The 16,720-nt window shown below is 48.0% G+C and overlaps 1 protein-coding gene and 1 long non-coding RNA gene across 5 annotated transcripts in view; one reads left to right on the forward strand and one right to left on the reverse strand.

Moving 5' to 3' along the window:
* Window positions 1–16,720, reverse strand: part of LOC144109645 (uncharacterized) — a 255,642-nt gene that overhangs the window by 127,383 nt on the left and 111,539 nt on the right. The gene's annotated exons all lie outside the window — the stretch shown is intronic.
* LOC144109623 (uncharacterized) lies at window positions 6,949–13,828 on the forward strand. The gene is made up of 2 exons (XM_077642445.1): window positions 6,949–9,151; window positions 9,397–13,828. The coding sequence occupies exons 1-2, from the start codon at window positions 8,999–9,001 to the stop codon at window positions 10,324–10,326; spliced, it is 1,083 nt and encodes a 360-aa protein (XP_077498571.1). The 5' UTR covers window positions 6,949–8,998; the 3' UTR covers window positions 10,327–13,828.

Genomic DNA, 16,720 nt, shown 5'->3' on the forward strand with positions numbered 1-16,720 from the left:
ATTTACTTATGAGGTGAACCCGTTATGAGGGGCCTGTCTTTTTTTCGCTCAAGAGAGCTGTTCCGCCGCTGTAATGGAGGCGGAGTGGGTGTTGTATCCATCACCTCAACAGAGGTGCTGGAGGACCGCGCAGCCGCGGTTGTGTTAGTTTCAGGCCTCTCCCGACGGGGGGAGGTCCTGCGGGATGCCGACCCATGGACCGGCGGTCCCTGCTTTGGCAGTGACAGGGCAGCTTTCGCTGACCCTGCCATAGGCTCGGTGGGAGCGGCCTTGGCAGGTGCCGGAGTGCTGTGCGGTGCTACGCCCCTGCGCACCACATCGGCGAAGTTTTGTTTTGCTGTGAAGGAGAATGTGTTTGTAAGCGCAAAACGCCTTCTCGCTTCTTTAAAAGAAATGTTTTCTTTGGTCCTATGGTGATAATTTCTTTTTCTTTCTTCCAGGACGGACACGCCCTGGAGTATGCAGCATGTTCTCCTTCAAAGTTTGGACAGCACAGGGCTGCGTCACATACATCAGACTGGTGATCCTTAGAGGCACATTTTGCGCAAGTTTTACGACCGCGGCAGCTCTGTGAGCCGTGGCCGAACCTTTGGCAGTTGAAACACCTGCGAGGGTTTGGTATGTATGGTCGTACATTGATTTTCAAATATCCCACGTCGATTGTGTCGGGCAGGGTGCTGGTGTTGAACGTCAGGATCATGTGTTTTGTGTCTATTTCCTTGTTGTCCTTCCGGATTTTGATTCGGTGGACATCTATGACGTCTTGGTCGATGAGCCCTTCGAGCATTTCTTTTTCAGTTATGTGAAGAAAATCATTTTCCGATATTACGCCTCGGACAGTGTTTAGTGAGCGATGAGGAGTCACGGAGACCGGGATTTCCCCTATGGACGTTAGGTTGGAGAGCTTAGAATGTTGGACATTGTCACACAGTTCGAGCAATAAGTCGCCGCTGGCCATTTTTGACAGCTTATAGCCAATGCCAAGGGTTTCAGTCAAGCACTTTGACACAAGGAAGGGGGATATTATTCTTGCCTGTTTATCTTGTTGTTCACTGTGGATCACATGATAATTGGGGAAAGTTACTTTTCTTTTTTGAAAGAAGTTGTCTGCCTCGTTCCGCCCTCTTTTGAGAGAGCGATCGGGTTTTGAAAGTTGGGGAGCCATAAAAAAACTTTGTTTTTCGGTCATGGTGCCAGCCACCCACCACGGAGTCCAACAAGGGGACGGGACAGGAACTTGATAGCAAGTCCTGCCCACGCCAGCTGTACACCTCAACTATAACCAAATATGACGCAACTCAGGGTAGTTGGTCACACAAGGTTAACCCTCGCCGCCAGGAAAAAAGGAAAAACCAAGAAGTGAGTAGGATACAGGAGAGTTGTGAGACAGAGATAGGAAAGTTAAAGATGAAGAGGAGGATAGGAAAAGGCGACTGCCGATTCCCCCCGGTCGGGTCAGGCCGGAGGTGCCGTCTGCAGGAAGCTGGGGCCAAAGTGGTGTGTTGCTTCCGCCAAGGGGCCTTAAGGGTCCAAACGCTCGGCATCGGCTCAACCACCAGGATCCCCTTTTCCCCGGACACGGCGATGCCACGCACGGCGAGGCGCGGGTGCTCGGGTCCGTGGTGATGCACAGTTCACCATCATCCCCTTGCGGAGATGTCCCTGCGGATGCTCGGGAACCCGCGGTGTCGCCACTCACCGTCGCGACGCCTGCAAACTGCAGGCGCCCCCCTGCGGGGGCCAGGTGTTAAGACTTCCCACGATAGCCCGTTGACGGGGCATCAGGGCATTATGAAGACCACAGATCGAGTTCTGGACGAATTCTACTGGCCAGGAGAGCACAAGATTAAGAGGTATGTGAGGTCGTGCGACTCCTGTCAAAGGATGTGCCCGAAAGGCAAAGTAGGGAAAGCTCTGTTGGGACGCATGGCTCTTATCGAAACTCCATTTGATCGGGTCGCTGTTGATATTCTCGGTCCGCTGTCGCCAACATTGGTGAAAGAGAATATATTCTCACTCTTGTCGATTTTGCCACGCGGTATCCTGACACCATGGCTCTGCCAAAGATAGATTCAGCGACAGTGGCAGATGGTTTGGTGATTTTTTCGCAAATAGGTTTTCCGAGAGCGATCCTTTGTGACCAGGGCTCCTGTTTCCCTTCCAAAATGATGAGAGCTAAATGATCTCTTGGCCAATGTGCAATGGGATGGCGGAGAAATTTAACAGCACACTAAAGCAGATGTTGCAGTAGCTCAGTCAGGAGCAGCCAAAAACATATGATCATTATATAGCTCTGCTTCTGTTTGCATACAGAAAGGTACCGCAGGCGAGTCTGTGGTTTTCTCCATTTGAGCTGATATTTGGATGACATGTGCGAGGACAGCTGTCGCCAGAGAGCTCTGCACAAGGGAAGAGCTGAGAGAAGACACGAAGACGTCATATGGTTACATTCTCGATCTAAGAGAACGTCTCGAGCAAACTGTGAGAGCGGCACATCAAAATTTCTTGCGTGCCCAACAGTCTCAGAAGAGATACTATGAGAGGAACAGCAAGAAGCGGCAGTTAAAGGTTAGAGATCGTGCCCTCATACTTTTGCCGAGTAGCCACAATAAACTCCTGATGCAATGGAAAGGTCCATTCGTGGTTGATGGCAAGAATGACGACGTGGATTATTGGATCGACTTGGGTCAAACTAAACAAATCATATGCTCAAATGGTACGAAGAGGATGCGTCCCAAGAGACCGTAGAGCCATCATCTTCTGTCATACTCGAAGGTGACAGGTCCGAAAACATAGGTGCTGACTGCATGAGTTGTTTGTAAATTACCGGAGGGTAATGCCCAATGTATGGTTATGCTCTCTGGAGTGTTTGCAATGGCTACCTGTGGAAATGTAGGTTAAGAGTGTCTATGAGTTGTTTATGTCTCTGCGTTTTTCGGTTATGAGTTGTTCAGTGTGTGATTTTTCATCTTTATGATGCAGACATGTTTAAAGTTTGTGCCTGATGTTTTGTACGGTTTTTAATTTCCCTTCTGCCAGATGTATAACGTTTTACCCAATGTTCTTTCTGTGTGCATCACTGTGTGCCTCCATGTGTCACTGTGTGAAGTCCTTAGAGTGAATTTAACGGCGTGTACCATGTGAACATTAGTGTTGTGTGCAGTTTTTTCTATATGGAAAAACTTTCGAAGGGGTGGCATATGTGAGGTGCACAACACAACTGCGAATGCATTGCGCCGACAGTGGTGCATCGGAGAGTGGAGCACTGCGCATGCCAGCCCAGCATTCTGCGTAAGAAGGGTCTGCACGAGGCGACGGCGACAAAGAGCGTGGCATGCACGAGAAACGAAGAGCTGACGTGCGAGAAAAACGAGGTGTAAAGGAATGCAGCACAGTGGAGCTCGGGTCATTCAAGAGTGGAGGTGGCAGCCGTCAGACGTTGGGTCCGTGCTGCCATGACCTCCCTTGGACCACCGACGCAAGCCTACTGCATTCTCTACAAGTGTGGAGGTGCCAGCCGATGGACTGAGGATCCGTGTTTCTGTAAGGCACTCTTGGATAGCCTTAAGCCTCCGGCGTTTCATGATGCCGTCGCGAGACCTGGATACGCTCGTTCTTTCTGCTGCTGCCAAGCTCTTCGGGCTCTTGACGACAGACCACCGGCATCGCCCTGTGTTCCTCTCTGCTCCCAATACAGCCTGAATTCCTTCCTTCAAAGCAGCGCCAGCGACGCGTCGCACTACAACCACCCGCGTCTGCCCTGTCTGCAAGGCACCCCCGCTGTACCTGGGATGCTCAGTACTTGGTGAACTCTTTTCTTTATTCTGTAGTGTTGTACACCTGTTGAGTGTGTTTTTCTTGTTGGCCTGTGCATTTCTTATTCGCCCCCCCCTTTCCTTTAAATTAAAAATACGGCTTAGTTTCGTTTGATCTCTTTGTTCGAACCTGCACGCAATAGCGTTCCCCGTCAAGTCGGAGACGCGGTACCAGTCCGCGACAGCCCAGCAGCTGTCCGCAAAATTTTCGATTTTGTTTTAATTGTGGATGCACAACGGCTGAAACAGATGGCAGAAACCGAGCTCAGTGGTCAGAGTTCGAGACATTCGTGCTCATAAGAGTGTGGCAAGACCACCTCTGCGACTTTCGTCGCACAAAGCGGAACACCAAAGTTTATGCGGCCATGGAGGAAGCCATCCGCGCTCATGCATTGACAACCCACTGAAGGCTAACAAGACAAAGAAAATCTGGGCAACAAATACAGGCAAGCACTGGAACTTTTTCAAGATGTTTGGCCACGTAAAGCCGCGCGTAAGCCTCGAGCTTTTTCTCACAATCAGCTCGTCGTGGATGCGCACAGAAATAGCCGCGTCTTTGCCGCAGCATTTTTTCTATCCGAGACTGATCTACCGCCCGGAGCGCCACCGCGTCACTCTTCTCATATTTGCTTCTGGAAAAATAGTGTTCATAGGTGAGGCCTCTGTCCTGTACTTTTTAGCTCTGCTTTATACCCTTGTGGTTCTGATCATTTGTAATAAGGTAACACTATTGAGAAAATAATGCGTTCTTCTGTATATCGAACAGTTGGGACATTGCTTTGAAAGTCCCGTGCAAAAATGTACCAGTGTTTTGCGCGTTTATGGAACTTGTGGCAAGTGGTGTTTCTCCTAATAGACCTCTTCTATCACCTCGCTTTCATGCAGTTAAGACAACCTAAGAATGCTTAGCGGCTGCCCTTGCCTGCTGAGCTTCGGTCTCCTGGAGGTGTTGCTGGAACAAACTGTACCATTCTTGTGATTAAAATATTCTGTTTATAGTTTACTGCTAAGAGGGTCAGACAACCTCTGACAGGCAATGGCGTGTTGCAAAGCACCGTATGCTGCGACTTCGATGTGCAGCAGGTTAGGCCGAGCAACGCCTAGGGAGCGGTGAACTTCCCGCATGCTGGTGGGCCGCACATCACTAAGAAATGCCTCACTAGCTTTGTGCAGTGTATTGTTGCTTGTAGTTTACAGATACACATGTTTATTGCCGCTTTTATGCATCGAATTATCATATATCAAACTGTTTCGCGATCTGCTTTAAGTTTGATATACCTGAATTCAAGTGTAGTGACGTTATTGGGCGTGTTTTTCGTGGAGCACATTTTCAAGACGGGCAAGTAAGGGTGCTTATATCATTTTGTGGAAGCTTTCATTATATGGCAGCAAGTACAGTTTAGAAAGCCGCAGGATAGTCTCCTCATTGTTTTAGGCGATTTTTGTGACACACAAGTTTTAGCGAGAGAGCACATAACGACATAGCGGCTATAACAAAATATTGCATTGCATTGCGTGCCCACTTGCCAGCACCGCTGAATATAATTGCAGGCCGCAAGGTGATCACTGCTGACTAAACCTTGTTTTTCATGCAGGCAGCAAAACAGAGAAAAAGTTATTGAAGCTTTCAAGGACATTTACCCAATTCTGCAGACATGTCGCATTGGTTGAGATTGCGAGTTGTGAGCCCACACTATCATGAGGAGTGTCACGGCAGCTCAATTCCAACGCACTTGGTGTGGCCCGTCGCGTGGTAAAATCAATGGTGTCCTCTATGTGAAGTTTCTGGCCGGAATGTCAAGTTTTGTGATTCACCCCGACCAGACAAGTTTTCGTCAAACTCTTTGTTTCATCAGCTAATTTTTTGTGTGCTCAGTGTTCAACCTGTACGCATAATTGCCTTGGTAATCTCCTTCATGTTCCATGTCATGATTGTTGCAAGTTGCAATGAAACATGCACTGTCGAATTTAAGAAACTTTATTTACTTTAACGAAAAATGTGCTATGTGTGTGACTCTATTGTGTTTTTTCCCCCTAATAAACGTGTTCATCAACCTTTAGACATGCTCCTCTGAGCTATTTTTTGATGTACTACTGTAGTGAACTTTCCGATGAAGAGCACGTACAAAGAGTTGATAACTTTTAAACTTATACTATGTGATGTTGGGGACTTGCAGAATAACGCTTAAATCTCATTATATTACTTATGCCCTCACACTAGGCAATTTTATCTCTCTTTTGAATCAAATGGCACTGCCATCTAACCTCAGTAACCGTCTCATACACAGGACCATATTATGTGGTTAGGTTCTAATGACTTTCGCCACCGAGTGAGTTTAGGGAAGTCATTTGTATTCGAGCTCGAACCGAATGTGCACTGTGGACACCAGATGTGCACATGTTGCTTGTAGGTTACAGATAAACATGCTTATTGTCGCTTTTATGTATCGAATTATCATATATCATTTGCGATTTGCTTTGAGTTCGATATACAGTCGAACCTCGATGTAACGAACCTAAATGTAACGAAATTCGGAATGTAACGCATTTTTTTCATTGCCCAATCACTTCCCCATTGAAAACCATGTATTTTTTTTCGCAATTTAACGAAGTAATATTGTGCCGTGCTTTCGATGTAACGAAGTCTCCGCATCGCATGCATGTGCCAGGAGCGACCTTGACAATCGGTTGAGAGCTAAAACCTCAGCCGAGACAAAACGCATTTTGTATTTGCCCTTTTACGCGCCAATTTTGCCGGCAGTCTGGGAATCTTCGAGCAAAACATGATGATGATAGGAACGAACCGCCGCGCCATCTGTCGTGCGCATGCAAAACCCGCGGCACGGACGTTTCAGGACGCGTCACGACATGGCGCCACTGGCCAGTCGGAGACTCGGAACGTGAAAGCGCAAACCGGAAATACGCGTGCATGAGGCCTAAGGAGGCTGCCAAAGCGAGTCACTCTGTTGTTGAGCGAGCTCGCTTTGCTAAAGCCTACAAACAGCAGCAGCGTTTCTTCGACTTGGCTCCGTTCATCGTGCAGTGCGTTTTTTTTTGCTGCCAAAGCGAGTCACTCTGTTGTTGAACGAGCTAGCTTTGCTGAAGCCTACAAACAGCAGCAGCGTTTCTTCGACTTGGCTCCGTTCATCGTGCAGTGCGTTTTTTTGCTGCCAAAGCGAGTCACTCTATTGTTGAGCGAGCTCGCTTTGTTGAAGCCTACGAACAGGAGCAGCATTTCTTCGACTTGGCTCCGTTCATTGTGCAGTGCGTTTTCTGTCCAAAATGGGCGCTCCTCGCAAGAGAAAAGTTTTGTCTATGGACGTGAAAGCCAACATCATCACTGAAGTAATGAATGGTGAAAAGAAGAAGACTGTTGCCAAAAGGTATGGACTTTCGCAGAGTTCACTGTCAATGATTTTGAAATTGAAAGACAGCATTATGACTGCTGCTAGTGCAGGTGGCTCGGGCCTGCAGCGGAAAAGATTAAAGGAGGCAAGCTACGTCGACGTAGAAAAGCCCTCTTCAAATGGTTTTTGGATATGCGTGCCAAAAACATGCCATTGAGCGGGGCCATTCTAAGACAGAAGGACCTGAACTTCGCTTGCATTCTTGGTTGCGACAACTTCAAGGCCAGCAGCGGGTGGCTGCAACGATTTAATGAGAGGCACAGCATTGTTGGAAAGGTGGCCAGCGGCGAGTCGGCAGACGTGAACGAGATTAGAGCAGCCAACTGGCTGCGTGATCATGTCCCGGGCATATTGGCACGTTTCGACTTCGCCGACATTTACAATGCCGACGAGACGGCATTTTTCTATCGGCTGTTGCCAAAAAAAACACTGCCTCTGCGAAATGAAAAGTGCCATGGTGGCAAACACAGTAAGCAGCGTTTGACTTTTCTTTTCTGTGCCAACATGAATGGCAGTGATAAACGCGTGCCATTCGTAATTGGAACAAGTGAGAAGCCGCGCTGCTTTAGCGGCATGAAAACAATGCCGGTGAAATACACGTCAAACACGAAGGCGTGGATGACACAGCATTTGTTCACTAAATGGCTCAAGGACTTCGATGCTGAAATGCGCAAGCAGGAAGAAGCATCTGCCTACTTGTGGACAATTTCTCCGCGCATCATATTCAAGACTGTGCGCTCACTAACGTTCAGCTGGAATATTTTCCCGCAAATTGCACCTCCCTGATACAACCACTGGACCGGGGTATTATTAACAGCGTCAAGTGCTCGTACCGCAAGCGGGTCATTGAAAGGCTGCTGCTCAACATAGAGCTCAAAAGAGAGACCAAAATCGACAGGTTCATTGGCCCTGGAGAAGCTATCGCGGTCATGGGAGTCGACGAGCAGCGAGATTATAACTAACTGCTTTAAAAAGGCGGGCTTCAAAGAAAGCATGCACTCAAACCAAGAACTGCATTGCGAAGCGAATGACGACGACGAACGCATGCCATCCACCGCAGACGTCGGTGACTCGTGGCAGCAGCTCTGCGATCAGGGTGGTGCTCCCAGCGACGTGACGCTTGAGGACTTTGTTTTCAGCGACGCTTCTGCTCTTACAACCGAAGAGCTGGATGATGAGACAATAATTCAGAGTGTCACCGACACGGGAATGGAGGACGACGACTCTGACCAAAGCCACCTAGAAGAGGGAGAAGGCCCCCGAGCGACCTCCTCTCTTTGACCACTACGTCACGATCGAGGATGGCTGTGTCAGATGGGAGAAGCCCAGCCGGCGGTGCGCGCCTGTGCCGCAAACATGCTTATCCTTCTTGGCTTGGCTTGGCTGAGCGTGACTCTACGGCTCGCAAAAAAAATATTGCAGGGTTGTGCATAGGAACGCAGTCTTTATGTTTCCCGTTCAATTTTAGACAGTTTTGTAATTATGAATACAAATCAAAACACATAAACCTTTAACTGACAATAATATTGGAGTATACAGCGAATCATATATGTATATATAATCCTAATATTTGGGCCGCCCGCTGGTTTGAGCGAAGTTGTGTCAGTTGCTGGCAACACTTATTCAGGCAGCAGGCGGCGAGAACCACGTTTTTACCATGTTTTTGACAGCATCACAGCATCGGTAAGCATGGCGCGTCGTAAGCGATCGTAAGTCAAGCTTACGAAGTTGCTGCTGGTTGTTTGTGTGCTACTCTTCACCCGTTCGAATGCAAGAATGCCTGGCTCATGCTGTGCACCCAACTGCAAGTCAAATTATGACGGCGGCCCAAGTGTCCGAATGCACAGGTTTCCTACTGACCCGACGATGCGGGCAGCATGGACCACAGCTGTCCCGCGGGGAGACTTCTTGCCAACAAAGTACACAGTGGTAAGCATTGCTTTTTGTGTTGTTATATGGTGTTCTGAGACGAAAAGCTTTCGTCGTGCGGTTTATCCGCTGACGGTTGCTAATGCATGATTTCGGTTACGCACGGTACCATCATAACGCACGTGTTGACGATCTTTATTGCTTCCGCAGCAGAGACAAAGGGTCTCTCTGAGCTTGTCGGCGCGTTCGTTAATGCCATCTCTTGTCCAGTTACATGCTCATTTGATTGTATTATTTTATTTCAGCTCTGTGAAAAGCATTTTTTGCCAACGGACTACTTGAAAACAACTGCCTACACAGATATCAAAACTGGAAAAGTTGTGGAAGTTCCGCTGAAAACCATTCGCGTGAATCAAACTGCACTTGCAAGTTTGTTTCCGAAGTGCTCCGCATATTTATCTCGACCACAAGCGTCGGTTCGAGAAGCACCAGAACAGAAAAGGATACGCTTGGAAGATGCTTCAATGCAAGAGGCAATACTGCTTTCGAAGCAGACTCAAGCTGAAGAGGAGGCCAAAAACAGGATAAATGGTTTCTCCGATTTTCTCGACGCTTTGCCAAGCCTTCAAAATTCCAACTTCTGGACTATTATCAACAAGGATGGGAAGGTTTTCTTGGATCTGACCCTTGATTCTGCTCCTGCAGTCCGTTCGTCGGTGATTGTGTCATCGGACCTTCGCGTAGAAGTGTTTTTTGGTGAAACTCGCCTGAGCAAATGTGGTGAGGTGCTTGTGCCTGAAAAGCTTTGTGATCTAAGAGATTTGAAAAGAGTGCTACAGATGATTGAAGACAGTCACAGGAATATCTCCACTGAGCCTTCTGAGAAGATTCGTCATCTTCAATTGGTAGCAACTTTACTGGATGAAGTGAGTGATGAACATTCTGCATGCAAGTTGCAAGAATGGCATTTCGAGGTACTGAAATTCTTCAAAAGCCAAGTAGATCTTGTTTTAAACAATGCTAACCGATATCCCCCAGATTTTTTAGTTTTTGCAAGCCTTTTGTTCACGATTTCACCTCACGCTTACAAATTTTTGAGAAGCTCAATGAAACTTAAGTTGCCCCACCCTGACACAGTCAGAAGGCTTTGTTCATCATATGATGCAAGTCCTGCAACAGAGCAACAGGAATCTTTCTTATGCGAAGCGGGTTGTGAACACATACAAAGAGCATGAACGGACAGTGACTTTAATGATAGACGAAGTGCACCTTCAAGCATATTTTGATTACAAGGCTGGTTTCGTGACAGGTGCTGCTGTTAACTCCTCAAGCCCTGCAAAAACAGCCCATGTATTCATGATCCAGAGCCTGCTTTCTTCAAACAAAGATGTTGTACACATTCTACCTGTTGCACAAATTGATGCCAGGGTGCTGCATGACTTTCTTCAGAAACTTATTATTGATCTGGAGGCATCTGGTTTTAAAATCGTAGCACTATCAGACAACAATTCCATAAACAGGAAAGCTATGTCATTCTTTGCTAAGCCCGCAAGGCTCAGCATTGTGTACCAGCATCCTGCTGATCCATCACGCCCCCTATTTTTCGTCACAGATCCGGTTCACTTGATTAAGTGCATTAGGAATAACTGGCTGAATCAGTGCAACATTGGGAAGTGCATGTACTTTCCTGACCCAAAAAGTACTGATGCAAAACCAAAGATACTTACAGCACCCTTTAAAGTGTTGTGTCAGGTTCACGAAGCCGAGAAAAATGACCTTTTACAGGTAGCGCCAACGCTTACCTTAAAGGCATTGAACCCGTCAAACATGGAGCGCCAAAATGTTAAACTGGCCCTGAAGATTTTTAACTTATCGACTGTTGCTGCTCTTAACACAGCTTCATTCCTGCATGCACAGGAAACGTCCAAATACATTGACACCATATTGACTTGGTGGAATGTGATAAATGTCAAAACGCCAAAAAAAGGAGAACGGCTTCGAGATGAGTTGCAAGGCCCAATAACATCATCCTCATGCCCTCAGCTTGAATTCTTGAGCAGAATAGTTCACTGGCTTGACCACTGGGCAAGCCTCAAGCATGACAATGGCCGCCTGACGCGAGAAACACACTCTGCTTTGAGCCACACTACCCGTGCCTTGCACGAACTCGCCGTGTATTGTTTGGAAGAGCTTGGTTTTAGTTATGTGCTCTTGGGAAAATTCCAAACTGACAGCCTTGAGGATCGCTTTGGCAAGTAACGGCAACTGTCAGGGGCCAACTACCACGTGTCCATCAGGCAAATATATGAGTCGGAGAACAAGTTGCGTTTGCAAAAAGTTCTAGATTTGCCTGAGTTGGACATGGTGCAAGCCTCAAGTCAGTCAAGTGCGTCAAAGGTAGATGTAGATGTACACTCATTGCAAGATCAATTTTGTGTTGCCGTGGCTGATCCTGACATTGAGGCAAAAGCTTCGAGGCTGCCAGCGGTAACATATGTCGCTGGCTATTGCGCCCATGCAGCTTTAAAGAAACTAGCATGCACATCCTGCAGGGAAAACCTTGTCCTGCAAGATGTAGACCTAGATAATGCAGACAATGCATTGATCGCAAACATGTCGAGAGGAGGACTCAAGTTCCCACGAGCCACTGTTGTGAACGCTGTGCTTTTCACAGAAATTGTACTGGACAAGCTCAGGGCCCCAGAATATTCCACGCAGTTTTTTAGCCTTCCTAGGCAGAAGGATGCTCTTGTTGCCCTTGTATTTTCAGCCCTTGGAGACATTGACGACCTAGATGTGTGCGATTTTGGTCACACAGCAAAGGAAGTGATGGAGCTTGTCATAAGTGCTGCAGCGAATACACCACTGAACAATTTGTGCCGCAGAGAAAATGATAAATTGTCCCATGCCAAGAATGAGCGGAAACTAAAAAAATTGAAGGCCTTAGGAATGCTGCTCTTTTGTTGTCTAGTATTTATGTGGTTCTGTTTTGTTTAGCTATGTGTATGCTTGTGCTTATGGACTCTGTAAAAATTGTCTACGGCATTTATAGCTTGGCAAAACTAAAAAACAAGTGGTTTTTGACTGCAAAGAACCACGAAGCACCAGTCATTTCTGTGCCACTTCTAAGTGTTCTTCTGTAGAAGTAAAATATTGATTTGGCTAGGATGCTATTAATGAAAAGTGGCAATTGTTTTCAACCATAATCAGTGCAACGCGCACTGGCTGTGCCTGTGCGCAATGATTATGGTTTAAAAAAATTGCCTGCGCCAGTCCCAGCGTTCGTGGCACAAGGCTAGGCGTGGCGGATGGGCGAAGCCGACTTGCAGGCCCATCGCACTGGCGTGACGTCACGCCGCCTTGCGCAGGCCTTGAAGTTGTCTAGGTGGCTTTGCTCTGACCAAGACGCCCATGTGGCAAGCAGCACGCCTACTCCGACGCAAGTCATGGATGCGCTGGATGTATTGCATGCGTACGCAGGCACGCAGTCACATGAACAGGCCTTGGTAGCCCTGTCAACATACGAGCGCCTTATAACGCCGACGCTTATTAAAAAGCGGCAGATGAAGTTAACGGAGTTCTTTGCTGCCACATGAACTGGGTCGACTGCACGTACTCCAAAGTTCCAATAAACATTTTTTGCATTCATGAAATGGCGTCGTAATTCCATAACACGACCATTGAGTTAATAAGCCGAATTTTCTTGCAGCATCCGCTTTATTATTTTTTTGCGTGCGATGTCCTCGTAGAAAAATGACTTCAGTGTTGACAAATTTTAATGGAGCTAGTATGGCCGTCCATTTAAAATGGTTGAGCGGCGAAAAAAAAAAGTGCCCTGGTCGAATACAGCAAATAAAAAGTGCAGAAGCTGTCAGTCACAGCAGTCACAGCAAATCCGCCGCCTTGGTGACGCAGGTTTTCTGGCTGACGTGCTGACTGCAGTTGGTGAGTCGATGCAGCAGAAGATAAAAAACCAGAACAAACGTGATTCCGGGAATGAAAGAATGGAGGGGAAGAAAGTTGAAGTGGTGCCCTATCTTCACGGTGTTTCGCATAATCTGAAGAAAGTGGCACAACGGCACGGCGTGACGGCAGTTTTCTCTGCACCCTGTAAGCTGTCTGGTTTATGTTCACGTATCGCGATGGCCAGTGAGGGGAGGAAGCCCAAGAGCTGCACTGTGAAGCATGCCAACAAGTTCGTTGCTTGTTCGACTCGTGTTGTTTACAAGTTACCCCTATCATGTGGTAGAGTGTACACGGGCCAAACTGGTAGATGCGTTAATGACCGGGCACGAGAACATAACAATTCCCTGAGAAATTTATCTGATCAGAATAATCTCCCACGTCACTGCAGGAGTTGCAAAGACTGCGTTCCAGCTTTTAACAACGTCAGTCATCGGAAAAGGAAAAAACAGGGAGGAGAGGGAAATCCTGGAGGCATACCATATTAGGTTGCAAGGCAGTGACACATGCGTCAGTGCACCGTCTTTATTTCTCACTGACAAGGAATTTAGATTCCTGAGCAAAAGTGTACGAGTGCAAGGTTGACAGGCAAATTATGTTTTTTGTGCTTTTGTGCTTTTTGTTTGTTTTTTGTTTGCCAATTATGGTGCGTGCATCCTCTCCTAGGTGATTCGCCACATAGGTTTTTTGTCTTTTAGGGGTTTTTGTGAGCCTGATACGCATGCGTCGTTTGGTGACCCAGGACGTTTCTCGATTAAACTTCAGTTGTCAGTCCAGCGTTGTCCTGTCTTCTTCTCCTGGTGTCCCGTTCTTTCGCTGGTGAAGTTATGTCTGATACACACCAACTAGCCCACATGGTTACCTTGTTACAGTTTAAGCCTCGAGCTTTTTCTCACAATCAGCTCGTCGTGGATGTGCACAGAAATAGCCGCGTCTTTGCTGCAGCATTTTTTCTATCCGAGACTGATCTACCGCCCGGAACGCCGCCGCGTCACTCTTCTCATATTTGCTTCCGGAAAAATAGTGTTCATAGGTGAGGCCTCTGTCCTGTACTTTTTCGCTCTGCTTTATACCCTTGTGGTTCTGATCATTTGTAATAAGGTAACACTATTGAGAAAATAATGCGTTCTTCTGTATATCGAACAGTTGGGACATTGCTTTGAAAGTCCCGTGCAAAAATGTAACACTGTACCACAATCTGCGTGCAGGGTGACAAAGAGCAATCTTATCACACCTGAACAAAATTACTGAAGAGATGCAATCTCACCCTAGGCATGTGCGTCAGTAAAGCCAGTTGTCACCTGGGCCACATGTCTTTATCATTGATTCCATAGAAGCCAGATTAAATGCAACAAGATGAAAAAACTCAAGTACCTAGCCTGTGAAATTTTCCCGTTTCACGCTTGTATACCCCTTGCTCTAAAGCAGATAGGCAGCTGCGCCTGAGCTGTTAGTGCTATGAAGGTCCTAAAAGACCCTTTCAAGTCCACTGCTATCATGCTATGCTCACCAAGTGCCGCTTCATATTTCACCCAAAAATGAACTGTTGCTAAGATTAAACCTTGGGCTCGAGCTCTTCATGAATTACCTGCCTTTTCTCCCACAGAAGACCGAGACAGCGAGGACAGGCCGAAATTTGTCTTCCTATGCGACGCATGCAGTGAGCTGTTTTCTGCGCAAGATCTTTTGGAGAAGCAAAGGTGACGCAAGCACGCACAGATGACACAGGGAAGGCACCGCTGCACCCACTGCCCCTATTCGAGCGATATAACGTAAAACAAGATCTGAACTCTCCCCTCGTTTTGGTTTCCTTATGCGAGGCTTGTATAGCTCTTGGCGAAAAGCAGATAGGTAACTGCGCCTGAGCTGCTAGTGGCTACGAGGGTCCCAAAAAGATTCGTTCACGTCCACTGCTATCAAGCTAAGCTAACCCATTCTCCTTCATGTCAGTTCACAAAGAAACGAACTGTTACTAAGAAGAAACCTTGGGCGAATATGATTATACATTGGGCCCGAGCTCTTCACAAATTACCTGCTTTTTCTTCCAGAGATGGCCGAGACAGCGAAGGTCAGACAGAAATGTGTCTTATGCGACGCACGCGGTGAGCTCTTTTCCGCGCAAGATCACTTGGAGAAGCAAAGGCGGCGCAAGCACCCGCAGAGGACAAGGAAGGCACCGCTGTGACCACTTTTCCGCGCAAGATCACTTGGAGAAGCAAAGGCGGCGCAAGCACCCGCAGAGGACAAGGAAGGCACCGCTGTGACCACTGCCCCTATTTGAGTGATAAAATGTAAGACAAGATCTGAACTCTCCCCCCGTTTTGGTTTCATGTGAAGTTTTAATTTGGAGATAAATATGTTCGCCCCGATTAACCGCGGCTGACATGGTTCAAAACCGCCCGGACCCTACAACTTGATCGCTCGTGCAACCACGCCCACACCGACCACGGCGGGCCTCGTTCTGTGCGGGAAGGAACAGCACTCTGGCCGATACAAAGAGGCATCTATTGGGCAGCTAGCAACAACATACGCGAAGGAATCGAACTTGTCACACTCATCAGCACGGTTGCAAGCGAACGTTCGCCCAAGCTAGGGCAAGCAAGAAACTCCAAGGCCGGAAGGGACGAGATGCGGGAGAATGTTTCCAACACGAGGCAAGCCCTGGTGTCGGCGAGCGGAGCGCCGTGCCGAACAGTCAGTGCGCGTCGGGTTCCCAAGCCGAAAATCGGGCTCTATGACCCGCGCGCGCGCAGCAATCACACCGTCCGTGGCACTCGTTTTGCTGCGACGCCTTCCCTTGTTAGTTAAAATAACCAGAAACTAGGGACGACCCATCGCGGCAAGGAAACCTAGAGGGACGAATGCCCACAGTTAATATAGATACACCTGCGACTTGCGACCAACAATTAAGGTGTTTCAATATTTAAATTCAAGAAGGGCAGGAAGAGGTGAGGGAAATAGCTGGGTGTTACAGCAGGAAAATGTTACAGCAGCTTGGTGTTGCACTATTTTCAAGAAATACTCCCTTTCTTTCTTCTCTCCTTCCGGACGAAGTAGAGTTGATGAGAGGCAGATCCATGGCCCCGTGTGGTAGCATATATGCATGCTGTGGGCTTCTTCGTTTTTCTTAACTGCGGCTTCAGTGGGGCTGACATGCTCACAGTGTGTGCTCTGCCCTCCTCATTTCGTTCATTTCCACCAAGAACGGATGTGACTGGACACGAGCAGACCCACACGGGCGAGCGTCCCTTCGTTTGCCATGTCTGCCAGAAGGGCTTCACTCAGCAAGTCTCAACCTCCACCAGCTAGGCCACTCTGGGGAAAGGGCAGCGCTTCAGCGAAGTGGCTCACCTGGCTACTCATCAGAGGGTGCAGCACTGTGTGGACGGCGGGGCTAAATCCCAGCTGTGTACCTGCTGCGGAAAGGGGTTAACCCAGTAGGGCCACCTCAACAGACACCTGACTAAGCACAGGGGGGAGAGACCCCACGCCTACTCACACTGCAGGAAGAGGTTCACTGAACGGGGTCACGCCCAGGGACATGAGAGGCTGGCGCACGGCCGCCAGTACCAGCTGCACTACCCGCACTGCATGCAGGAAAGGATGCTGGGACATGGCCCATATGAGAATACACGTACGCACATGTCAAGGCTCTGCTAGGGACGG

The sequence above is a fragment of the Amblyomma americanum genome, chromosome 1, assembly GCF_052857255.1.
Source record: "Amblyomma americanum isolate KBUSLIRL-KWMA chromosome 1, ASM5285725v1, whole genome shotgun sequence".
NCBI classification, from domain to species: domain Eukaryota; kingdom Metazoa; phylum Arthropoda; class Arachnida; order Ixodida; family Ixodidae; genus Amblyomma; species Amblyomma americanum.

What these genes read in the sequence shown, in the direction of transcription:
- LOC144109623 (XM_077642445.1), top strand. Translation starts at nt 8,999, where the DNA reads ATGCCTGGCTCATGCTGTGCACCCAACTGCAAGTCAAATTATGACGGC. An exon ending in TGCCAACAAAGTACACAGTG is followed by an intron (nt 9,152 to 9,396) that starts GTAAGCATTGCT and finishes ATTTTATTTCAG; the next exon opens with CTCTGTGAAAAGCATTTTTT.